At 49.7% G+C, this 26,871-nt stretch overlaps 1 protein-coding gene across 2 annotated transcripts in view; it reads right to left on the bottom strand.

The window, feature by feature from the left end:
* Positions 1-4,110: 4,110 nt before the first annotated feature.
* The window catches only part of TNFRSF21 (TNF receptor superfamily member 21), a 36,840-nt gene continuing 14,079 nt past the window's right edge, over positions 4,111-26,871 (bottom strand). The window contains exons 4-7 of one of the 2 annotated variants that reach the window (XM_082480529.1): positions 15,991-16,256; positions 8,749-8,802; positions 6,238-6,457; positions 4,111-5,330 (exon numbers count right to left, since the gene is read on the bottom strand). In XM_082480529.1, coding sequence (XP_082336655.1) covers positions 5,101-5,330; positions 6,238-6,457; positions 8,749-8,802; positions 15,991-16,256 — 770 coding nt within the window. In that variant the 3' untranslated portion in view covers positions 4,111-5,100. The remainder of the gene's footprint in view (positions 5,331-6,237; positions 6,458-8,748; positions 8,803-15,990; positions 16,257-26,871) is intronic. The other variant, XM_082480530.1, reaches the window with a different exon arrangement.

The following is a 26,871-nucleotide window of genomic DNA, read 5'->3' as shown; positions in this document are numbered from 1 at the left end:
GCTCCTCTTATTTCTCCTCCATCTTCCCACTTCCTACCAGTTGCCCTGGAAACTTCCCCACCGCGGTACTCGCAGGAGCACAGTCCAAGAGAAGAAAACCCAGCCGCAAAGCCCTCGTGACTTAAAGCTGACGGCCAAGCGATGCCGGAGGAGGATTTCGGTGTGAGCCATCCCTGTGCTGACCTGCCTCCATCCCACGCGCCGCACAGCTCAGCCCCGCACCCTCAGGGATGGGCACAGTCACCCCCCTCCCCCAAATAACCCCCGCATCCCACGCTGAGCCCGCAGGGCATCCTTGGGCGGCATCGCCACCCGTCTCCCCGCAGGTTATTCACACAAAGGCTGCACAGATGATTCCTCCTACACGGAGGACTGTGTTGCAATTCACCAGCAATTAGCTGACGTAAAAGGAGCCGGAGGGCTGAATAACCTCCCACAAGACCCCGGCTGCTTTTCCAACCAGGAATCTGAGCAGCCATGCTGGGGTTTTGCCATTAATTCCCCATCAGGATAAACTCCGATTGGGCTGGGGTAGGAGGAAAGTGCACCAGATACGTTGTTCTTCTGCAGGGTGCAACTGCAATTCATGGGGGAAGGGGGGGGGGGAAGAAAAAATAATAAAAAAAAACCCAACAAAATAAAATCCCAAACGTCATTTGCACTGGAGGAATTAAAAGACCCTGCAACAGCAGAGCCATCCAGTCCGGAGGACACCAGGCCATGCTGGAGGCATCTCTGGAGGGTTTTGTCCCAGCAAACACTGTGACCTTGGCAGGAGATGCAATTTTCACGCCTCGTGTCCAAGCCTGCACAAAGCAGGACTGGAGCAGCTCATGTTTTGTGTGACCTACGTGAGAAATTTAGGTGTCTGCCCGGATGCGAGATGCCAACAGGAGGCAGAGGAATCACAGAATCACACAATGGTCGGGGTTGGAAGAGGGGTCTGGAGACCATCCGGTCCCACACCCCACCAGAGCAGGGGCACCTCCAGCAGTGGCACAGGACGGCGTCCAGGCGGGTTTGGAATGTCTCCAGAGTGGGAGACTCCCCCACCTCTCTGGGCAGCCTGTGCCAGTGCTCTGCCGCCCTCAAAGTAAAGATGTTCCTCCTCATGTTAAGATGGAACTTCCTATGTTCAAGTTTGTTGAGGGGAGCACGGCTGCACTCTCATCTTGCTTTCTGTTCCCTCTGGTTTAACAGGCTCTGCCGTCCAGGACAGCCACCCCAGCACCCACATCCCCCTCCCCCTGGCTGTCCCCGGGTGCAGGACAGCACACGAGGAGCAAACACCACGACCAGGCGAGCAGGGCCAGGCAAGGGGCAAAGCCAAGCCGCACACCTCAAACCTGCACCTCTCACCGATGGTGCAGACCTGAGAGTACTCTGTTTAATGCACGTTTTGCATAAAATACATTTTCATACATATATTTATTATACCCACAGCTTTGCCTTGCTAAACCCATTTAGCCAAAAACTTCACCCATTTGAGTTGCACACAACTGTTGTTCATAGAATCATAGAATGGCTTAGGTTGGAAGGGACCTTGAAGATCATTGAGTTCCAACCCCCCTGCCATAGGCAAGGACACCTCCCACTAGACCAGGTTGCCCAAGGCCACCTCCAGCCTGGCCTTGAACACCTCCAGGGATGGGGCCTCAACAACCTCTCTGGGCAGCCTGGGCCAGTGTCTCACCAAAAATTGCTTCCTAATCTCTAATCTAAATCTCCCCTCTTTCAGTTTAAAACCGTTATCCCTCGTCCTATCACTACACTCCCTGACAAAGAGGCCCCGTTGCGGCGTGCGAGGTTTGTGCGTTGCCCTCGATGCCTCAAATAAGCCACGTAGGAGGACAAGGACAACCTCTCCTCCCCATGGAGTTATGCCTCCAGGTCACGAAGCCATCTATGCCTGGTTTATTTTCTTTTTCTTAAGGCGTAAGAGAACTGGCTCAGAGGAAGGGTGGGAGCACTGGGCTTTGTGGCTCCTCACACCTCCCACACTGCCAGGAAATACCCGGCCTATGCCTGCGGCTCAGCTGCTCTCAGACTTTTCCCCCGCACACCCCCAGATACAGAAAATCCAAATCTATAAATACATATAAATACATCTATAAATACGTAATGAAAGGAATTTAAAATATATACATGTATAGATAACATAATATATAAAATCTTTGTCATATATATTAACACATATTTATATACAAAAAATATATAATATCAATAAATATATTGCACACATAAATACGCATACAGTAGAGGGCTGCTTAGGGGTCACAGCTAGGAAACAGGCAATGATGGAGCCAGGGACGAGACCAACATCCAGGTGCAAGCAAAGGAAGGAGCGATGCTGGAAGCATCCGCATCACAGACGGAGCCAAGGATTGCCCAAACCCTGGCTCGTTCCACGACCTGCCACCAAGACGAGTTAAACATGTCCAAACAGCCCAGGGAACCACCCGCCTCCGCTTTTCCAACTTCCTCGTGCCTCCTCGGCACCTCCTGGCCAAGGCACCTCCACGACCTGCCCGCTTTGTGGCGTTCCTTCAGCCGGCTGCTAAATCCTCCTTCCAGGACCCTTTTTTTTTTTTTAATGCTTTACCTTCAAACCCCATCAGAAAACACAACTGGCTGCCGGGATGGGAAGCGGAGCTGCGGGACTGCCCCGGCAGTGCCCTGGGGGGGTGGCACGATGGGTCCAGCGTGGACCATGGGTTTAGCTGGGAGCACCTGGACCGTCAGAAAAGGACAAATCCCCGATTTCCCAGGTGGACTCACTCTGAGAACACGCTAAGGATGATTTAAAGCCGGCGGTTTGTGCTTGCCTTGAGCTATTGATGGAGCCCACGATCGCACACCTTCCCTCCCCCTTGCTGATTCTCACCCAGGCAGATCTGCAGCAGCTCCACCGCTCCCAATATGGAGATTATAAAAAAAAAAAAAAACCCACTTGCCAACAGGGTGGTACTGGGCTCCACCTCAAACCCACTGCTTTTAGCAAGCTGGCCCATGCCAGGCCCACCAGCCACGCTCGCTCTTTCTTCGTGACGCTTTGAAGACGTGTTGCAGCCGCCGCGAGCTCAGCGCTTTATTGCCAGCGAGGGAAAACCCCACCCCAGTGCTCCCAATAACGGCTTTTGCTATTTTGCGCTGTCTTTCATCTGTCCATGTGCTGAAAAGTTTTAATCCTGTACCTATGTATAGTCCCGTAAGAGCAATTTTCACTGCCTGCCAGAAAGAAAACAGTTCCCTAGCTAGCGGCAAACACTCCGGGGCTAAGCATACAAAATGACAGTATTATAAACCAGAAGCATTTGTCCCATTAAGGTTTCCATTCATAGATGGAATAACAAGGCGTGAGTTATTTGGAAGCGGAGATTTTAAGGACATCGGTAATGTAACAGGGCAAGAGAAGCGCTGCGACTGCAAGACCTCCGCTCAGGAGTGACTCAGCACAGCAGCTGCATCCCAGAAAATTAATACTTCAGCCCCCCCCTAAAATGCCTGCAAAGCCTTTCAGAGCTTGCAAAAACCAACCCTGGAAGCTCCATCAGCCATTTGATCTGCTCACCACGATGGGGATTAACTCACGAACCCCACCACGGCTCAGCGTGGGGACCCCCCCCCCCACTGCAGAGAGCTCCGGCAGTGACCGCGGGGACAGGGGACAGCACTGTCAACAGAAAGCAATCACATTTTGGCCTCGAAGCTAAAGGAGACAACCCCCTCACCACCCCTAAGCCCCCAAATCTTCCTCTCCCCCCCCCTCCCCAGGCACCCTGAGCAGCCTTTGCTCCAACCCAGGCGTCCCCGAGCAGAGGCAGGTGTTAAGGAGGTTAACACAGAATCATGTCAAGTAACAAACACCTAGTATTTATTAATAAATTAGTACACTGGAAGGCAATTTTTCAATTCATTCCCCTCTTCCCCCACTCCCACCCTTTCCCACGGGGCAGCACACGCCACCGTCATATCACGATTTCTTCAAATTGAGCGTAGTACAGACTGTTTGTTACGGGAGCATAATAGTTGCAAATAGAATCAGACAGACTTCTTACGATGCAGCTTCTCCCCCCCCCCCCCATCCCTCCCCGCCCCCCTCTCCCCCCCTTTATTTTTCTTCCTTAATAAAAAGTGAAGTGTGATTTGAAGAGACTATTAAGACCAGGGAAGGTCTTTGGAGAACCTATCGGCCACGTCTGTATAAAAAACAAGAGACACAAGTGTAAAAGCATAGCTTGGTTTGAGTCTTACACCACGAGGAGAGCAGGACCACCGGTGGCCGCCTTTGCCCCCCCCACGTCCAGCACCGGCTCCCTTCGGGGCCCCGCCGTTCCCACAAGCGGCAAGGCAAGACAACTCCTTACATTCGACTGAAGGCAAAGGACCTTTTCATCCCCTCGAAGGTCGGTGGGACTGACCCTTTTCTTTGCGGTTAAAGCGCTTCTGCTTTAGCTTATAGGAGCGCGATGCATTGTCCGGGTGAAAACCATACAATAAATAACCGTGCTAGTAAAATCTCAGCAATGGATATGAGCTATACAATAGTACATTAAAAAACAAAAAGTCAGCCTGGGTGGGAAGCTTAGCTGCGTTAAGAGATGGTAACCAGCAACGATTGGGGTTTGTTTGTTTTTTGGGGTTTTTTTTTGCGTTTTTTTGCCATTTACTGTTCTGAGGCGAAGGGAGGTGGTGGGAGACAGTCACTCCGAGCGACGGCTTTGACAGAAGTGGGTTACAGAGCAATCCCCGATGTGTTAAATTACACCAGATTCGTGGTCTTTTAGTTTGTTAACTGCATTTTTTTTTATTTATTTTTTTTTTTTTTTAAAGTGCATCGACTGATCTGATTGGAATGAGAACGCGGAGAAGAGAGGCTCGGGAAGGGGAAAGAGGGTGCAGAGACTTGGACTGAGCGATAGAGTTAAGGTGGAGGGGTGCAACGCTGGCAAACTGCCCCCCCTCCAGAAACCAAGGACACCTCAACGAAAATACTGGCCATATATTCTACAACAAAACCTGCCTGCGTATTGTCGGTCATCTTAACGAGTGCCAAGCTAGCTCTAGCAGATATTCGGAGAGTGTGTGGTGACCCAGTGCCTACAGTAAGTCGGGAAGGTGGCTATAGACAGAGTCCAGGAGGGTCTGGCTGGCTTCCTGGCTCTTCACTCCAGCGATCTCAAATAGCCTGTCCAGCTTGTCTTCAGCCTGCGGGATCTCCTCTATCACGTGGAGCTCCTCGGGGTTAAGGATGTGCAGCATGTCATCGAAGATGGGCTGCAGGTCACAAGGGTCCAAGCGCACCTGGCGCAGGACGGTGTCCTTCTTTTCTGTAGGAGGAAAGGAGAGTGCGGTCAAGAAACCCCTCAAGAAACCTCTGCTAACCAGGGTTTGTTCTCCTTGGAGACTTCAGTCCAGCCCCTGCTGCCACCTCTGGTGAGGGACACGTCACCAGGAGAATTGAGGGAAAAGGGGGAGGGTGATGAGTGATGGGGAGAGGAGAAGATGGAGAAGCCAATGCTGCTGAGGCACCTAATCCAGGATCCCGCTAGAGCAAACACAGCACTTCTAAATGCTGAATGGCCAATGTGGAAAAGTGAAGAGGAAGGGGAGCCAAAAAAGCTGAATTCTGCTATTTTGAATTGTTTTTGTTGGGTCAGCTTCATTTCCGCACCAAAGTATAAATTCAGTAGATTGACTGAGCTCCGTAGTTCACCTTCATCAGAAGTTGAAGCAGAATAAATGCAGCAAATTAAATGCAGTAAATTAAACCCCCTCAAAAAAGGGTGAGTGACTAACAGTGATTTACATCGCAAGTCAGACGCTACAGCAAGCGGGAAAGGTGGGGGGGGGAAAAAAAAAAAAAAAAAAAAATCAGTCTTGAAATGACATTTTTCTGGTTTCACCTCATGAAATAACCCAAAGGCCAACACAAGAGCCAAAAGTCAGGAGAACCCCCCCGAACATCCAGGGATGCTACAAGTTCTCCGGCAGCACTTTGAAGACTTAAAAGCCTTTAAAGGTGTTTTCCCCCTCTCAAATCTGTATCATCTTCGCTAACAGGATAGTCTGGTCTGGAATGAGGATGTGATATGCTCCTGCAGAGCCAGTTTTCCTAGTAAATTACTTTAATGATATCATGTTGGGCAGCTCTACCACGTGTGCTGACTGCAGGGGACACACCGTGGCATCCCTTCGGTCCTCCCGCTCCCCCCACCCCTGGGCTGATTTCGGTACCTTTGGTAATAAAAGAGCCTGTCCGGCTGAGCGCGGAGGAGCCGCTGGAGGTTGAGTCACACCGCAGGAGGGGCTCTGCTTCGTCGACGAAGAAACATTTCTTCTCTGAAGGAGAGGGCTCCACGGTGAGGACGGCCGCCTCGGGGGGCTTGGGGCTGGGGTTGGGCGTGGGGCTGAGCGGGCTGGGGCTCACCGGCAGCGCCAGTCTGTCAGCTTCCAGCTTTGGATGGGGAAAAAAAGAGAGGGAAAATTAACTTGGGGGATGCTACGCAACGGACTCGTGCTTGGAAGTGCTCAAGGCCAGGCTGGATGTGGCCTTGGGCAACCTGGTCTAGTGGGAGGTGTCCCTGCCTATGGCAGGGGGGTTGGAACTCGATGATCTTCAAGGTCCTTTCCAACCTAAACCATTCTATGATTCTATGATTTTAACTTCATTTTCCTTCTCACTCATAGGTTGTTAAAGCTCAAAATACCACTCGTGGGGGCTAAGGGTGATAATACCCAAGCAGGTAAAGCCCCCCAAAACCTCCTCCACAGCTATCATTTCCTAAAAGCCCATCTCCCCACCTCCAACCAGTGCTGAGGTTGCAGGGCGAGAGCTGTGACCCCTCTCTGAGATCACCGCAGCATGCTCCTGTTACCAGCTGCACCATTAACATTTCAAGTTAATAATTTGTCTGCCCCCTCTTTGCCCCTGCTCCTGTGAGCACCCCATTAATGCATGATGGAGAAATCCACCCCACCTGACTCCAAATCCAGGGCCAGGAAGGACAAGCCGGGGCTGGCGTTGACCCCAGCATCCCCCCCCCAGCACTTTTGCTGCCCTGGTGCCAGCCCCGGGCAAGCGTTTGGCTCTACGGTCCTGAAGACACAGGGAGCAGCAAGCACTGGTGGGACACGCTGCGCTGGGAACTGGCACCGTTTGGGTGCTGGTGTGAACCCACCTCCTAACTTGATCGTGCTCTGCATCTTCCTTCATGCATCTCCTCCCTACCCGCATGGCAGCAGCCAACATTACCCACCCTCCTCCATCTCCCAGCATCACTGCCGGGTGCATTCCTGGTTTCCATTCCCCACAGGGATGAGAGGCTTGGGGCAGCATCCCCATGCCCCTGGCTGGAAGCTCAGGCACCTCTGCAGGTCACCAGGTCCCCCCCTCAAGCAGGGAGCTCTAAGCATCCCTTAATATTTAACTTCTTCCCAAACCCCGCATCCCTGCTGGAGCTGCCGAAGCACAGATTTGCAAGCCCTGTCTGCTCGCAACCCATTCTCCCAACAGCACTTCGCAACCTTCTTTTCTCCTTCTACAGAGGGAAGACCAGGCTAGTCCTGCTCACACGTTCTTGCCTGCTACCCAGAGAATTAAAATACAAAATTCGGATTAAAGGCTGTGGGACTGGGAGCTGCTGAGCCACCTCCGCGCCGGCACGGATGTGCCTGCGCATTCCTCATCTGTGTCGAGGAATTTGCCACCCACAAATCACATGTCTGCTGAGACACCCATTAGTTCACATTAAATTAACACTGAAGCCTGTTCTTGGTAGTAGAAAGGGTTGGTTTTTTTTTTTTTTGTCCCTCCCCATTGAAAATAAACAGGGGAGGTTTTGTTCTAGCTCAGCATGTTATGCAATAGGCATGTTAAAAATAAAAGTTAGCTTTAATTTTTAATTAAAAGAACCTGCCTTCTCCTCTGAAACTCCCTTTCCAATACAGCTCATCGACGAGAATCAGCCTATTTGCCGTTAAAGGGGAAAAGCAAAGGAAGGAGCAGAACAGCGGCTGGCCGCTTTCCAAATTGCAACACGCTCCAACTTCCCCTTCGGAAAAAAAATAAACCAACCAAACAGGCTGTAGGGGTTAGTTTTCCCCCTGTGCAACTCATCTATTTAATATCCAGCCACAAACCCACCTCCTGATTTCCAAAAAGGGGCCCAACAGCCCAGGGAGGGCAGGGAGCAGCCGGGTGCCCCGGCTCTGCCTTCCCAGCGGAGGGGAAAAAAAAATCCTTCCCAGAAGCGTGCGAGTCATTTGGAGTTTAATTAAACAACTGCTATTGCACGCAAGGAAAAAAAAAAACATAAAAAACCAAACCACCCAAGGTTATTTGACTGTAGGCGTCCCGGGAGCCCAAAGCTTTTCAAACGGCTGAACGGTCGCAAGCTTATGAGACAAAGTCAACAGGATGCTCGAATGTGTGTTAATATTTAAACCGTGGGAAGAAAGCAAGTGGGAATGAGGGTTTTGAAACGCCAGGGAAAGCAAAAGGTTGCTGCGAGGTGAAGCCTGTGGAATAGGTGTAAAAATACACTATTCGTAGCCCGTGACTCATTTGCTTGAAACCAACTTGGCCATCGCTATTTTTAAGGACGGCGGTGCTCGAGCGAAACCGAGGTCTGGCTGGAAAAAAAAAAAAAAAAAACAACAAAAAAAAAGCCAAAAAACCAAAACAAACCCACAAAAATCAACAATTCTGAAGGCCTTTTGCCTTTCCAGAGCCATCACATCTCTCACCTTTCCGTCGTCGTTGCAGGGGTCCGGCGCTTGCCACTGAGGCTGCATTTGCACCTGCACAGACAGACACATGGGAGACTGCTGTTAGACGCACGGTCCAGCGTGAAAACCGAAGGCGCCGCGGCAGCTTTGACGCATCGGCAGCTTCCCGCGACCGGTCAGTCGTACCAGGGCGCTCCGCCAGGTTTGTGGTTTTTTTTTTTTGGTGTTTTTTTTTTTTTTTTTCTTTTTTTGAGCACTGCAGCAAGGGGTTTGCAATGCCAAAAGAAAACCCCAAACCAATCCTAAAAGCTCCCTTTAGGCTGCAGCTCAAGCACCGACATCCTCACGGATCCCGATGCATCTGGGAGGATGCTCTGAGCAGCTGAGGGTGCCTGAAGGTCCTTCCTAAAAGGAAGAAAAGGGGACAGGAGGGAACGGGTACAGAAGGTGACATAGGAATGGCTTTGTTTTCTTTTCACAGCTGCTCCCAACAGCTCTGTTCGAACTGGCTGCTCCCATTTTCTGCCTTCGTTTTACCGTACCGCAATAAAAGCTCAAGTCGGACAAACAGAAGCTGCAGCTGCTGTGCTAATAATAATAGGAAGGAGCAGCCGTAGGCATTAAAAAAAAAACAAAACCAAAACCAACACTCCCTTGGGCGCTGCTTCCCTGTAATTCTTCCTGCAGCAACCAGGCGGTAATAAAAGCCGGCGGCAGGTTTGCTGCTGCATCAGCCCGGCTTTGTGCAGCCGTGCTTGGGTCGGGTTTTCTTGCCCCAACACAAACACGACTCAAACTACTGCTGTTTTTTAGAAAAAAAAAAAGAAAAAAAAAAAGAAAAAAAAAAAGAAAAAAAAAAAGAAAAAAAAAAGAAAAAAAAAAAGAAAAAAAAAAAGAAAAAAAAAAAGAAAAAAAAAAAGAAAAGAAGGGACCTGGCTGAAAGAAGGCACCCGGCTGACACCAGCCCTATTCCCAGGTCTGATACGCTTCCGTAGGGAACGTGGGAGTTCGTGGGGGATGCTCTTGCTATGGTCCCTACAGGCACAAGGAGGACCCACTTGGATGAGCAGCTTCATGGCACACATGGTGTTTGGGGGTCCACCTTCAGGGTGGACTAGACCTTGGAAGGTGGAACACCATTAGCCAGGCCACGAGGTCTTACCAAGGTGGCAGAGGGACAGAGTGATGGTCTGCAGGTGCTGCAGACCAGGAGGTAACCCCTTCGCCAACACGGGAAGGGCATGAGGGTGCTCAGCACCCTGGGCTGGGGTGGGAAAGCCCAAATGTCTTCTCTGTGTCCTTCACCTCCCCGGCCAGGTTTCAGAAGAAGGCTCGGCCACCATGGCTATGGTGGAGCCAGCATCCCTGAACACACGGCAGCCCTGGAAAAGAGGTACTTAAGTCAAACCTCACCATGACTCAGGATGGGCCATGCTGGGTCTGGGAAGGGTTTAGATGGTGAGATCAGAAATACAGATGTCCATGGAGGAAGCGGCTCTTCCCCACCATCCCCAGCCATTCATGGGCCAGGTGCTTCTCCAGCAGGAGATGGAGTCCCCGCGAGAGCTCCTGATTGGCTTCTCCTTTCTATGGATTTGCCCAGCCACTTTTTCAACTCAAGCCACAATGAAGAGCTAACGAAGCCATGATGAAGAGTTTCCAAAATGGACTACAGGCTGAGTAAGTCAGTACCAAGTTTGGCTTGTTTTGGCCTCAGCATCTTTGAATTTCATCTTATACTCCCAAGCCCAATATACTGCAAATACACAGAGCCATGGAGATACGGCTACCACGGCAGGGAAACCTCAAATATAACTGCATCTGCTATAAAGTTTACAATTTTGTGTTTATATTATTTATATTTGTATGACTTTATAAATTATTAAATTTGCTTATTGCACGTTCTTCAGTCTGGTTCAAACCCAACCTCGGTTTGCCAAAACCCAACTCATGCTTTAAAGCAAACTTACAGGAAAAGACTGATGTCCACCCCAGCAAAACCCAACGAGCCCTACCCCTTCTCTGAAGCTCTGGCTGCTTTACCCTACAGCTTTATGCCTCAAATAAAGCCTGATGCAAGTCCAGAAGGAAAAATTACATGCTATTTTGGGTTTGTTTTTTTTTTTTTTTTTTTCCCCCCCTGGCTACCTGGGCATTTCCCAGCCCTAGGACCGCAGCCCCACGGCTGGGGGAAATCCACCCAGCAGCTTTACCCTCGCTCCGCCGCGTGAGGTTAACGCAGCACAAAAAAAACACAAAAAAAAACAACAAAAAAAAGCTAATTGCTAATTACTGGGTCCAGCCCAATTCTGTTTTGCCAAAAGAGGAACCGCAGGGGATGGGCAGGAGCTGTCGGGGCTGGGGCTGGGAAACGCTGCTCCAGGCTCTTGACCCCCGCCCAAGGTTTTGACCTGCAAAAGGGGAAGAAAAGGAGGCAGAAGGCGCTGCCGGAGCCGCGTGCCGGGACACGGGGCTGCTTTCACATCCTCTTCTCCTCCGGCAACCCCCAAAAACCCCACGGCTTAACCTCACACCAAACCCAGCCCTGACATATCTGCTGATTCACAGGATTATCCGCAGCATGCAATTAGCCGCGGACCTAAATCTCGTTGGGCTGTAGCTCCCCCCTCTCCATCTCCAACATCTCCCTTATTAACGTATTATTTTTAAGCTTTGCTGAGGCTGCACTGCTGAACACCCCGCGCAAGGCCGTTCGCTTCACCTCCATCCATTCCCCGAAATATTGCAGCCGAGGCCAGCAGAGCCATAAATAAAAAGAGAAGAGCTTAAAGCACTGCTCAGGGTAGGACACTTATGGTAGCCAACGCGGCCAGCCGTGCCAGCCACGCTCCAGGCCAGCCCGGGCAAGCACAGACAACCCTCCACATCTCCAAAACGCTGCTATGTACCCCCCCAAAAAATCCCATTACCCAGTGCCTGCACCGCATTGAACTTTACTGGTTTTAACCCCGAAACGGAGAATTGCAATTTGCTGGGATAGCAGTGAAAAACCCTCCTCCCCTTTCCCCCCCCCTGCCTCCACCCCCTATTTTTGTTGTCAGCACCACTAATTTGGGGTGTTCCTGTGCTCACTACGCAGCGCCCGGGCTTGCGCGCCGCTGCCCGGCCAGCCTGCCCCTGCAAAGGGGAGAGGACTTCCCAGACCTCGAGCTGGAGAAACGTTCATGGCCGGAGCCAACCCTTAACAGGAACCCCCGCGAGATAAACGCACCCCGAAAAAAAAAAACCATCCCGCAGCTGCTGCGCTCACCGTATTTTCTAAATCAGCTGAAAAACAAACAAACAACAAAAAAAAAAAACCCAAACCCAACAAAACCCTGGCAAAGCGATTCAGAGGGCTAATCTCGTTTTAACCTAAATTCATTCAACGCTATGCAAAACCAGCATAATCTCCCGCAGCTAAAAAAGCCGGCCAGCCTTCAGCAGAGCTGTTCCCTACCCGAAGGAAAACGTTCCTTCCACGTACCGTAACGCTCCAGAGACTCCCATTAATCCCCCTATTCCTATTGGGGGCGGTAAATATTTGGATTTTAGAGCCCGAAAGGGGCACTAGGGGAAGAGAGCAGCTTTGCCTCTGCAGGTTTCACAGGCTGAAGACAGACACCAGATAAAGGATTTGGGACCAGGATGCGACAGCGGGTGGGATGGGATGGGTGAAGGAAGGCTGCTTGGGTTTAGGGTACCAATTTGCTGCCCAAGAGCTATGTCACCCAATAACACAATTTCTACCTGTGAGCTGGGGGCGTTGGCGATTTCTCATGATACACAGTCATGGGGAGAGATGGGGGAGCTCCCATTTGCGCCCAGGGATGCCAGGCAAGGGTGAAAGGCATCGTGGATGGCACGGCCACCCGCACATCCCTCCCGGGCTCATCTGGGACGCCCCCACACGTGGGATGCTCGCCGCTGGCTCGGGTTGCCCCAAGGGCATCAGGCCGCTGGCCGCAGGGAGGACACACACCGCGGCACTGCTTAGGAGAGTCCTCACTCCCTCCACAGCACACAAAAAGCTTTTTTTATTTTTTGTTTAAGGTTTTTTTTTGCAAGACGGCTTCCGCAGGGCCAGTTGCTGGAGAGGTGCAGTGCAGCACCCACGCCCGCCACCAACAGGGCGACCCGCTCCTTCGGATCAAACTGGTTCCCTTTGGAGAGAAACCGCCTCGATTTGTCTCGTGTTTGGGCAGACAAACCGCTGGGAGCCAAACCTGGATTAGCTCTAATTAAAGGCTTTCCAACCAGCACAGATTAAAAGAACCCCAAACAAAACGACCTCAACGCCTGCCTTCGGCATTGAGCAACCATCTCCCCTGGCCGCTTGTGGTCCGGACCGCCGCGATGCAGCGCAGGGATTCAGTTTGCCTTGCACAAGCTGCTCCCCACAGCTTTCTGCATCCCTCCCAGGGCCATTCCATCACCACCCACATCCACAGAGCGGGAGCCAGCTCAGGGAGAGGAGGTGGACAGGTTACAGCAGGTAACACCTTGCCAAAATGCAGTGTGCTGCCATGCTGAATTGGCATCCCAGGGGGCTTTTGAGCTTTGACACCCTACAAGCCGCTTCAGCGACTGGCCGGGGGACCTTCGGGGCAGAGGGACTGCTCAGGAATGGCCAACATCTAAGTCTGATCATGAGGGATCCACATTTGAAAAAGCCAATTTGGATGCATGGCAGAGGAGGATGTACCGGCTCAGGTGAATTTTTAAAAATAATACCTCCTTTGCTGAAACAAGCCCTGTTTCTCATGCAGACCCTCAGATGAGCCACCTTCTGAAAAGGTCAGCAAACCAATTTTATCAACTTCTAGGGAAGCAAGTGAAAGCCACAGGGGACCGCCAGGCTCCAGGTGCTGCTGGACACTGGAGAACACAACACAGTGTTTTAAAAAATTAAGAGAAACATCCTCCAGGAGAGCTGGTCAGGAAGCCCAGAAGACTTGCATACAAGTATCCATGCGATTTGGGTTTGCTCATTCTCTGGAGCATCTGTTCACTGTATTTTCAGAGTTGAGGGTATGTGCAAGGAAACAGTTTGTGGTTGCTCCATCATCAGGAGTCCACCATCCCAACGAGTCCCCCAATAAACCCCATTCTTGAAGCTACCACCTGCATTTTTGTGCTATTTGAGAAGAAACGCCTGATAGTCTCAGCTGAAGCAGCGCAACGCTCTGGAGCGTTGAGCACCGCACAACCCACGTCTGTTAATTAGGCATTGTGCTGATGAACAAGCCTCATGTTTCTATCCGATGTCCCAGCCCAGTGCTTTGCTGTAGTATTCAAAGTCAGAGCAGTAATGAGGAGGACAGAGGTTACTATCTGCTCCAGGAGAGCAAGAAGACGACATGTCCTTCTGAGACATTGCACATACTGGAAACTTGAATTCACATGTGCAAAATGACAATTTTCTCTGCCTCTCCTTTTCCTAACCATAGCTTTGTCTCAGTTTTTTTAATTTCATTTTTTCCATCTTTGATAAAAAAAAAAAAAAAAAAAATATCTCGGAGCACAGTAGGAAACGAGAAAGCTACATGCTGCTTAATTACTCGGAGCTGGAAGGAAGAAAATGGCAACTGAATTGGAGCAGGAGTGACTGGGCAGCTAAAATTTGGGCAGGACACATGGGGCGATGCTTGGCATACACCTGACTTGGGGTGTCTCAAAACCACAAGCAGGAATCCTGGGCTAATGCATCGAAACCTGTGATTTCACACTATGGTTATGAGGGACCAAGATGTTCAGTACACCAAGTGAAGCCACGTGGGATATGTGACACGGTGAAGGGACCACAGTCCCTCTTATAGGGGGAAGTTTGAGATGGTCAAAACGGGATTTGGGTACTCCCTGCTCCGACAAATGCTTTGCCCCACAAGCTTTGCTATACATGAAGGTCCACCTTGGCAGGCCCCAACCAAGTGCCCACAGTGGTCTGCAGGCACCCACCCGTTCCCCTTCAGGTCTGGGTCACTGCTAAGGTCAAAGGGAGATATTTCACCAACTGATTTAGGTGGAAAAGCCCTCCCTCGACTGCCCTCACCTCCACCCATGTGTTGTCCCATTGGCTTCTACATTCAGAAGAATCATAGAATCGCTGAGGTTGGAAGGGACCTTTAAGATTATCAAGTCCAACCATTAACCTAACCTGACAAAACCACTTCTAAACCATGTCCCCAAGTACCACATCTACCCTTTTATTCAACACCTCCAGGGATGGTGAATCCACCCCCTCCCTGGGCAGCCTATTCCAATGTTTAATAACTCTTTCTGTGAAAAAAAAAGTTTCCTAATATCCAATCTAAACCTCCCCTGACATAACTTTTTTTTTGTTTTCCTCTTGTCCTATCACTTGTCACCAGGGAGAAAAGGTCCGCTCCTACCTCTCTACACCCTCCTTTCAGATATTTGTAGAGGGTGATAAGGTCTCCCCTCAGCCTCCTCTTCTCCAGGCTAAACACCCCCAGATCCCTCAGTCGTTCCTCATAAGATTTGTCCTCCAGACCCCTCACCAGCTTTGTAGCCCCATCCATCACCATTACAAACACTTCCAAAAGCCCACCAAATTATCAGAGCCAATAAAACAAAAGCATGCTGAAAGGTAAGGAGGGGTGGCCAAAACAAACTGCAAAGGTTTGCACCTCCCCAACGACTTACACCCAGCCCAGACCCCGTTGCAGGATATTCTGCAGCAATTTATTTATTCTTCCAAAATAGCTTGTTTTAAGGCCAGAGCTGCCAAAGAAGGGCAACAACTCTGGAAGACGGCACGCATGGAACCCCCATGCCACTGGCCACCACCCTGGAGGAAGCGACACGCTGCTCTACAACAGCATTTAGTGCTCAATGACGCTTGGTCCTTCTCACAAAGTCCTGGGCATTTAGTCATAGCATTTAAGAGCAAGTTTAAAGGGGGATGCTTTTTCCTCCATGTCCCCAACACAAGGGCTCAAGCACCAGGTCCTCCCGGTGACCTTCAAAAGATACAGGTAAACCACAACACGCAAGACTCAAGAGCTTCTCAAAACTTTGAGAAAGTTTTGAGCAAACTTTGGTAAAACTTTGCTCAAAAGCAATGTAAAGCTTAAATATAAGCTCCTGAGGAGCTCTGGGGGAAGATGGAGTCCAGCTACTTGGCTATTAGCTAAGCTTGAGGCCACAGCTGGGTCCCACGCACCCAAATGCTCTCCAGGGCCAGACAAGACGTGCACCACATCAGACAAGAGCACACGAAGCCCAGCCCATCATTACCGGCGTGGTGTCCTCCATCAGGCCTCGGATCTTCTCCACCACATCGTTGCGGCGGTGCTGGCGGAGGGCGCTGATGAGCTGGGCCAGGCTGGCCTCGGGCCCGCGGATGGTCCAGTGCTGCAAGGCGGCGTAGGCGCGCTCATGGTCGGCCGCGTAGCCGTTGGAGAAAGCCGCCACCTCGCGCTCGCTGGCGTTGCACAGGAACTGGTAGATGTCCTTCCACTGGCTCCCCACCTGGGCTGCCACCAGCTTCAGGATGTCGATGCCTGCGGGGCAGAAGAGCTACAGGTGAGGCACGGGGGTCTGCAGTCTCTTGGCATTGCAGACCTAAGCTTTAGCAAAGCTGCTCCCATCCCCAAATAGCCATGCTTTGCTTTTCTTTGGTTTGCTTTTTGTTTGGAGATTTTTATTATTATTAATTTTAAGACCTTTCTTGAGTCAAGGCTGCAAGGAGCTCTGCAGACAAGCAGCACCCGTAACATGCTCAACACCTGCTATGCAAGTAAGGGTGGGTAGACCTATAGGTTGCTCCAATCAAGGCACACACGCTCTAAAATTAACCACGTTAATGTAACCGTAAAGTTTCCTGCGCTCCCTGGCACAAGAAAAACTGTGGTAGTCAACCACCACATGACTGCAGGAGCAGGGGAGATGGCAACACGCTTGCCTGTACCGCTGTGAACGGGAGCTGGATTAAGAGATGAGTCACCAAAGCATCTCTATAAAGGTGACTATTTCCATAATAGCACAACTATAGCAGCTACAGTCGCATGTAGAGCCATTTCCAGTGCAGACTGGTGGGATGACTCAGCTACGGGATGGGAGATACTGCACCAGGTGAGTGTTGGGTGAGCGGAAGATCTGGTGTGGGATCTGAAGAGCAAAAAGGCAGAGCTCCCCCCAGAAAAGCCCTTGAGACATGTTGGTTTAAGTCGGTGAGGGTTTCCTCCCTTTAGCTTTGGGAGCAATACAAACAGCACACTCATCCTTGCGTCTACTAAGGGATCAGGAGTTAAGTCCTCAAACAAAGCCATACCTCTTCCATAACAGCTAATTAACCTTGTTTTATCAAGCCGAACATCACCTCATTTTAAACCACCACAAGGGTCGGCGTGGGTGAGCAGCAGAGATAAACTCACTTTTTCCAGAGAGGTTTCCTCACACACCAGCACATCCCCATCGCTACAGGGACTATTTCTCCTTCCCACTGTGGGCACAACTGCTGTGTCAGCAAAAACAGCTGCTCACGGAGGAATACCATAGCCAGGGTCTTTTCCTGCTGGCCTAAAATTTAACAATTTCTAATGCAGCTTAGATCAGACCTTTCAACTGCACCTTCAGGTCGCAGCCCTGATATAGCCAAATAGGTACATATATATATATAATAATAATAAAAATATAAACTATATAGCCTGATATAGACATATCTTTTTATGTACGTATGTAAAAACTACACAGCCTGACAGAGATATATTGATACCTCTCTATATAGATATAAAACCAATACAGCCTGATATATATATTTATATCTTTTTAGACAGATGTGTGTATGTATGTGTATATATACACAGATATATGATGCAGATATTTTTATATATCTCTATATGATACACATATTTTATATGTGTGTGTGTACATATATAAAATATCTATACAGCCTGATACAGGTATTTTTATGTGTATATATACATATATTTTTATATATCTCTATATATGATATAGATATTTTATATATGTGTATATATATGCTTATATACACAGACATACACATATATGTAAAAAAATATACAGGCTCATATAGATATGTTTTACCCAAACCCTTCTCCCTATTAATGCAAGCTTAATCAAGACCTGCTATATATAGACTTCAGTTTTCGCTTCTGAGCTAGATAACGTCGCCGCGACCCCGCGGTGCTCAGAGCGTCGGCAGCCGGTGTCCGACCTGCTCTGCAGCAGAAACGCCACAGTACGAACCGTGTTCTGCGTTATCCCTACCCTCCTCCCACCGCAACCACCAAACCTCCCCCCCAGCTGATTTACAGCGATGCCCATGTGCCATCTCACACAGAGACACGAGGGTCGGGGTTTCTCCTACCCCCAGCGCTGGGGATGCAGCACCCCCAAAAACCAAAGCAAGCACAGGGTTTGCTTTTAACTACAGAGAGATTAAGGAGGGAGGCAGGGAGTTAAATAAAATTATAAAAAAAGCCGTCTTCATTATTCAAAATAAGCCCAAGGCAAAGAAAATGTTCCTCAGCATGAAGGAACAAGAAAAGGCTGCGAATATGCTATTGAGATTTATGATGGGGCTAATTATCTGAGGCACATAAATACGGCCCATCACATTTCAACATGGTGGCAGGAATTAAGCCTGGTCTTGTTAACTCCTCCCATTACTCAGGCGAAGACAAGTTCCTCTCCCTCGATGCCTCCGCATCCACCTGGTCCTGTGCTGGAAGGACACACAGCGCAGGTCACACCGGCAGCCAAACCCCGCGCCTTCGGGTATCACACCCCTGTGTCCATAGGGAGCCCAAGAGTCAATGCGGGTTTGGAGTCAGCTCCTTTAAACTGGCAAATTCATAGAATCATAGAATGGTTTAGGTTGGAAAGGACCTTGAAGATCATCGAGTTCCAACCCCCCTGCCATGGGCAGGGACACCTCCCAATAGACCAGGTTGTCCAAGGCCACGTCCAGCCTGGCCTTAAACACCTCCAGGGATGGGGCCTCAACAACCTCTCTGGGCAGCCTGGGCCAGTGCCTCACCACCCTCAAAGTGAAAAACTTCTTCCTAATATTCAGTCTGAACCTGCCCTCTTCCAGTTTAAAGCCATTCCCCCTCATCCTATCGCTACATGCCCCAGTAAAAAGTCCCTCCCCAGCTCTCCTGTAGGCCCCCTTTAGGGACTGGAAGGCTGCAATAAGATCTCCCCGGAGCCTTCTCTTCTCCAGGCTGAAAATTCAACTAGTTTGGGCATAAAACCAGCAGAACACTAGGTTTATGCCAGAGATGTTTAATCTTATCACTCAACCCAGGAAAAAAAAAAAAAAATTCCTGACCCAGTGGGTAGGAAAAGCTCTGCGAAGCTTGTGCACCCAGGTAACGACAGCCATGCAAAGAGGGACGAACAGGTCTGGCGTTGCCCATTATACATCTATATACAGATACATCTCAGTGCGTAAGTTATCTCAGAGCTTTTTCTACCCTCGTATTCCGGGATTTTTTTTTTTTTCCTGGGTTGAGTGACAGATACATAATGCTGCCCATTTTTATATACATATATATATTAAAAAAATAAAATCAAATCAAATGCTGCCCATTTTATATATGAAATGAGCAGAGCCGGGTGCCCACAACAGTGCTGCCCTGCGGTGAGATGCAGCGTTACGGCTGGGTGGGAGCTTTGCCCACACCCACTCCCACGCACGTCAGTCATACAGAGGCATTTAAAAGATAATTTGCTGGTTTATGGTGTCCCTGTCTATGGCAGGGGGGTTGGAACTCGATGATCTTCAAGGTCCTTTCTAACGTAAACTATTCTATGATTCTATGACCCGTGCGTGGCACATCTCATCCTCCCAGGAAAGGAAAAACCCACACCCTACCTGCTCCCACCTGTGTATTTAATGCTGATAAATCCCAGTATTTACAGCCGCTGTACTGGTGAGAAAAGTTTTCAGCTGGTTGCAACTTGATTTGCACCAGTTTTACACGGTGGCACGACATTTACGTCCTGATGTGCTCACGCAAGACTTATGACAAAGCGCTCATGCTCCTACTGACATTTTCAAGTTTAGTATATTTAATCTCACCGTTCAATAAAGTGGCCCCATATACATGTTTATATCCCTCGGCAATAATATCCCAGGGCACAAGAACACACCAGGCAGAGGACTTAATGGCGCGTAATAATCTTTGGAGAACAAATGTTCCATTAAAAACGAATTTGGAAATGTCTACCTTAATACTATAAGAACCTTAAACTCATTTTCTTGCAACTATTAAATGGATTTCAGCCCCATATGTTTGCTACATCCACTACAATATTGTGCAAACAAAACCCCAGAGAGATATGGAAGAGACGCAGACGTGAGCGCAGATTTGGCTCCAGTCAGTTAGAAAACCATTGCTCCCTCTGTTCTTGAAAAATAAGATTAAAACCATTACATGACAAGTTGTGGCTGCACGCTGCCAAGTATTACTGCTCAAGCCATTTACAGTAACTTAATTCACTTGTTCAAAACTAAAATAAAATGTTAATGCTTATAATAAGCTTACAGTCCTACTATTTCCATATTTCCCAAAGCCCTACAAGTTACTCTGCAGAGGACCAACAGCGCCGGAGTGTCCCGTTGGGATGGGAAGGTACCCACCAGGGTGCGTGGAGCAAAAAACCCCAGCTCCGCCTTCGGTCCTGCATCCTCCCCAACCACTGAACCACGTGGACCTTCTCCCACCGGGCTCATCTGCAAGCCGAGGCTGGAGATGATGCTCAAAGCCCTCCAGAGCCCAGCAATGCCAAGTGAAATGGCCGAGCTCAGCAGTGATGGTGCTTTAACCCACCTGTTTCACTCTTTCCACACAAGGCCAGTCACAGCCACATCAGCGTGATGCTAAAGCTGCTCTGAGCTTTGAAATACCAAAGAACTGTCCGAATCTCCTCCTTTTTAAACACAGGCCACAGAAACAGCCTGGGAGAGCTGCCACCACCCTGCTGCTAATGTAGGAGGTACCACCACGCTCTCCATCCTCACCACCAGGGACCACCACCATTTATTACCCAGCTTTGCTCGCCTCAGAAACTGGAATTCAAGAAGAGCCCTTGCTGTGCAACCCTCATGGCTGCATCCAGCAGAGCTGCATGTGCTGTGGCCATCCCAGAGTAGGCAACGGCAGCATCTGAAGGATCCAGGACATCCATGTGTATCTTGGGTACCTGGGCAGGTGGCATTTCAATTGCCATTACCTAAGCATTCCAATTCTCTAAACGTTGTGATGGGCTAGTCCATGTAACCACCTAATATTTTAAGGTGGTGATAACCCCAAAGCAATTAAGAACTCCCCTTCAAGCCAGAACAAGGCCAACGTGTTGCGCAAAAGCAAACGCGAAGCCCAAGGGTGGACGTACACACGTGGGAACGTGGGCGCAACCAGGCACATCTACAGCCAGAGCAATCTGAGATAAATGGAGACAAGTCCAGAGATGGACAGACGCCTTCAGAGTGGCACAAGCAAACAGCACTGCTGAATACACATCCAGCTCATCTACAATGATGCTAAGCTGAAAGGAGGACCTTCCTGGAAAGGCAGGGCAGATCTACAGACTGGTCTCTCACCTCCAAGCAGGCTGCTCACCTCCACCCCAATCTTCCCCCATAAACACCATTTCAATGACTTCCATATGTTTGTTTTTAATCTGGTTCAAGATTTTTCCCACCTATTTCCAGTTCCTTCAGATGTCTCTTACCTCACTGTGGTGAGCACAATATGATGCAGACAGAGCAGTCGCTCCTTCCACTCATGAACGTCACTGAGATGGTAATCACACAAGTGAACAGGACTTGGCCAATTTTTAATGGCTCTCTTGAGCTTGTTCTGGACAAGCCTTGCTTGTCTTCTGTAGCCCTACTATTTACAGGTTGGACATGAAGTGAGTCCTTCGGCAATCATTTGGCCTCAAGCAGGGCAAGAGGCCAGCATGGTGCAGGGCCATGACCAGGGGTGCTGGCACACTTACATACAATACCTGCAAGAGACCATCTCTCCTCTTTGCCTTTGCTTTTTCACATCTTTCAACAAACTTGAGAGGGGTGGAAGAGCTACCCTGCCAGAAGGCTACACCCAAGCACCTGGCAGCAGATATGGTAAAGTCTAACCACAGCCTGGCCACAGAGGAGCTTCAGTTCCTTCCTTTCCCCACCCTTGTACAAACAAAAAGCTGTCATCATTTTCATTTTCAGAGCTCAAGCCAAATGTCGTTTGATATTTTTCAGAAGACTGCTTGCTGAGGAGCTGCCGCCTTTAAGGGGAAACCCCATGCTCAAGTCTACAGAGCCCTCCCAAGCCATGTGTCCTCCCATCCACTAACAGTGAAGGGATGTAGCACAGAGAAAAGGATCAACATGAGTTCAGGTCTTACAGGCTGTCTTATACAGCTGAGAAAAGCTCAGGAGATTCTCCAGGACCTGTGGCACACATCTAGCAAGCAGCTCATCTGCCCAAGGTTCCAGAGCCAGCTTCATGCATTTTCACAAAGGTTGGATTTCAGGAGACTCCAGGCCCCAGCCCTTCAGCAGCAGGGTCAGGTCCCACCAGTCCACCCATAATACGTGCAGGAGCTGACCTCCACCATCGCAGTACCAACCTGAGCTAGAGCACCTGGAGCTTCCACCACCTGCCTACTGACAGAGGTATCCCAGAGGTAGGCAATATTAATTGCTACACCCACCCAACACATTGACCAATGGCTTCTTCATCAACACAATCCAGACCTCCCATCATAAAGCCATTGAAATTAATCTTTTCTCTGCAGAAAGGACACTATTTGCCATCACTGGGTCTTCATCTTACATGGGAAGAGCTGCAATTTCATCACTTTATCTGCCCATTTCAGAGCACAGGGCACCACGTGGAATGACAAATCCTGACCGTGACGGGCTGGCTGGATTTCGACACTTGCACAGATCCTGAGGATGAAACATCATGGGTGGAGAGCACAGCCCAAGGGCACATGCAAGTCAGACAGGAGAACCGCGGTGATACAGCCCAACCCTCCCCGATGTTCACATAAAAGCTCCAAATCACTGCTAACCCAGCTCTGTTCCTGAGCTCATCCCACCTACCTCCTCCAAATATCCTCCTGACTCATGCGAAACACAGCCATGGCAGCCTATTTTTACCTCTGAACACACACCGAGAGCATGCACGCACAACCGAGCTGGGATGCGGCACATCCAAACTCGAGTTGACAAGACACCATGGCTTGGCCAAACCAGGACTTTGAAATCCCAAATCCCTGACACAAGTACCTTTCCAAAACATGGGAGGGAAAAAAAAAAAAAATCAAAAAAAAAAAATCACCAACATCTGCCAAAAAGGGGGAATTGTTAGAAACTCGGTTCCTCACCCCCTCAAATATATTTCAGGTGCTAAATGAGGACTAAATGAGGAGGTTTGAAAGATGTACAAGGTCCTGCACCTGGGTCAGTGTAACCCACAGTACCAATGCAGTATGGGGGATGAAGAGCAGCCCTGCTGAGAAGGACTTGGGGTACTGAGGTATGAAAAGCTGGAGATGAGCCGGCAACATGTACATGCAGCTCAGAAAGTCAACTGCATCCTGGGCTGCATCCAGAGAAGCATGGCCAGCAGGGCAAGGGAGGTGATTCTGTCCCTCTAGTCCGCTCTGGTGAGACCCCACCTGGAGTACTGCATCCAGCTCTGGAAAGACATGGACCTGTTGGAGTGAGTCCAGAGGGACACGAAGATAATCAGAGGGCTGGAGCACCTCTGCTATGAGGACAGGCTGAGAGAGTTGGGGTTGTTCAGCCTGGAGAAGACAAGGCTCCAGGGGACATTATAGCAACCTTCTGGTACTTAAAGTGGGCTTCTAGGAAAGATGGAGAGAGACTTTTTGCAAGGACATGTGGTGATAGGATGAGGGGCGATGGTTTCAAACTGGAAGAGAGTAGATTTAGATTAGAGATTAGGAAGAAATTTTTCACTCTGAGGGTGGTGAGGCACTGGAACAGGTTGCCCAAACAAGCTGTGGATGCCCCATCCCTGGAGGTGTTCAAGGCCAGGCTGGATGGGGCTTGGAGCAACCTGGTCTGGTGGGAGGTGTCCCTGCCCATGGCAGGGGGGTTGGAACTCGATGATCTCCAAGGTCCCTTCCAACCCAAACCTTCCTATGATTCTAACACGAGTCTTTGTCTGGACAGGAGGAGAGGACACACTAGTTACCGATTTGCTAGTTTTCCCATGGAGGACAGTGCCAGTATCAGACCCGCCCAGGAGCCAGTGATTCACATCCTCAGCAAGTGTTGTTTGGGCAACAAACCACTAAATGGTGATGTTTGTTTTTCTTTTAAAAACCAAAAAGTCTTGCAGGGCAGGAAACAGACTCCTGACAAACACTTCCCACAAGCTCTCTGGAAAATAACTCAACCAAACCAGGCATTCGAGGAAGGCTTGTGATCAGCCACGTGTGGTTACAAACATGTTTCAGACCTGGGAAATTGAGGGTCAGCACAAGACAAAACCTCCTTTCCCACCGCCCTCTGGAAGTCACCTCTATAACAGCACCTTTGGTCCAACTCTCCCGAGACCCACAGGAGCTCCTGCCCACCACCATGGGATGCTCTCCCTGCCTGTATCCCTACACCACAGAGCGGACTTACTCTTCCTGCGGTTTAAAAGGAAACAGCCAGCCTAAGTATTTTATGTAATTATTAAGTTTTAAACGGCTTTCACAGAGTTAATCTTCGTTATAACCCTCTCGGACAGCTGGTAACCCTGAGCGAACCATATAAATATCCAGACACCCGCAGATGCCAACCCGAGGATTAAATTTGCCTCCTGCATTTCCCCCTGCCCAGACAAAGCCTTGGCAAGCCAGGGGGGGGGAAAAAAAAAAAAAAAAAAAAAAAAAATCTGCCTTGTTATTCGAGGAGTTATGTGTGAGAGCTTTACCGATACGAGTCATCACAGCCCTCCCAGTGCAGAAACCAGTGCTGGGTTTTCACCCAAAAAACCCCCACCCCGGGCTCGGTGTGTTTTTCTAGAAGGACAACCCTCCTCTCCCTGCAGAGCTGCCCTGCCTCCGACACTCGCCCCCACACCTTAACAGCCAGGCACAAATCCCAATCCCTTATTAAATTAATCCAGGGGCCACCCAGGAATTTTGACCATGGGATAGTTTGGGTTTTTCCTGCCCCCCCCCCCCCCCCTTTTTTTTTTTTTTCTCTTTTGAAGCAGATTTGGGAGCAAATGTACCGGCTTCCCAGGGCAGCTCCGCACAGCCCTGCGCACGCCGCAGATAGATGGCTTGGGCAGTAACACACATTAAAAGCGATCAAGACGGATGGTCTTCAGGCCTGCTAATGCAATAAGGCTCAGGAGCAAGATGCGATAAGCCTCCACATGCTTAGGTTTCCTTCTCTCTAAGCAGAAAGGCAGTCTTCCTCCTTTGCGTTTTCCAAGGCTCCCCTTTCACCGCAAAGTCTTGGTCAGCTCCTACATAAACCCTTTGGAAACCATACAGCTTCCCAAAAGGTCAAGGATGAATTTGGAGCAAAGCTGAGCAAAGTTTTGAGTTGAGCAGTTTGAGGAAGATGGTGCTCCTAGCTCATCAGGCATCACCCCAAAGCTCCAACAGCAGAGGTCTGTGCTGAAGATGAAGGGCTGCTTCATTCCACCCCAAAGCAGAGTATCACACCCATATTGGAGCGCACACAGCATGAAACACAGCTCCCACACAGCCCAACCAGCTCCAGTGAGGGAATAAACCTGTTTTAAGGCTCAGCAGTACAACTGCATCCACAGTTCTATATTGCTCTGAAGACAGACTGAGAGAATTGAGGCTATTCCGCCTGGAGAAGAGAAGACTCTGGGGAGACCCTATAGCACCTCTCCAGTATCTGACAGGCACCAACAAGAAAGCTGGAGAGGGACTTTTTGCAAGGGCATGTGGTGATAGGAAGAGGGGGAATGGCTTCAAACTGGAAGAGAGTAGATTTAGAATAGATATTAAGAAGAAATTTTTCACTCCGAGGGTGGTGAGGCACTGACCCAGGTTGCCCAGAGAAGCTGTGGCTGCCCCATCCCTGGAGGTGTTCAAGGCCAGGCTGGATGGGGCTTGGAGCAACCTGGTCTGGTGGGAGGTGTCCCTGCCCACGGCAGGAGGGTTGGAACTCGATGATCTTCAAGGTCCTTTTCAACCTAAACCATTCTATGATTCTGTGATATTTCTCCTGGTGCCCAGCACATACCTGCCCCTTCCAATTTAATAAACTCCCATTCTGCCTGGGTCTCACTTTGCAGATGTGGACAGGCTGACAGAGGACCAGCAGTCATCTGCAGATCATTAAGCTGCAGATGCCGGAAGAGAGACTGCTTTGAAAAAAAAAAAAAAAAAAAAACAAAAAAAAACAGCCCAAAAAAACACAACCACACCAAACCAACAAACAAAACCACAACACCACCTTCTGCCTCTCCGTTTTGGCAGGTAGACAGACATTAATCCCTCATTTCGTGCTCTGCCTGCCAGAGTCACATTAGGGTTTGCACACAAGCCCAGGGCTGCTCCCCTCCAGGCGTAACCACAATTACCAAATTATGTTAGCAGCAACGGGCACACCTGCCCTCATGAGATGCTGCTGACTGTCTCTGCCCGATCTGTGGTCGGGGCACAAAAACCTTGAGGCCGCCACAGTTTGAGACTGGTGCAGCTCTTAACCCCACTGCTCCTCCCCATGCTCTGCAGATGTGCAGAAGAGATGGAGTCCCCAGAGGTGTGTTTCCACAGCAGCTCCTCCATCCTCGCCCTGCCTCCTAGCACGATTGATGCTCCTGCCACCAAGCTGTAACCCATTCCGGAGCTGATCAAAGGGAAAATTAACCTTACCAAAAAAACCCTACTACTTGTCTTTCATCTCATTTATCCATAGGCGCACTAAGGAGGGGTCCTAAAGCAGCACCTAGAGTCACCCTGTAGACCTGCGAGTGCCATCCCTACAGCTGGGTTTTCTTATTTAGGGTAGAAGTAGAGAAGAGAGAGACACCAGGCTTGAGGAAGAATATCCGCTGCTGGGTTGTTTCCATGCACTTGCTTCCCTTCATTAGGTGACGGATCTATAGAAAAGATTACGGTTTTGTGTAG

The sequence above is a fragment of the Vanellus vanellus genome, assembly GCF_965231255.1.
Source record: "Vanellus vanellus genome assembly, chromosome: 3".
Classification (NCBI taxonomy): domain Eukaryota; kingdom Metazoa; phylum Chordata; class Aves; order Charadriiformes; family Charadriidae; genus Vanellus; species Vanellus vanellus.
Note: the sequence above shows the minus strand (reverse complement) of the source record. Positions and strands in the feature narration are given on the sequence as shown.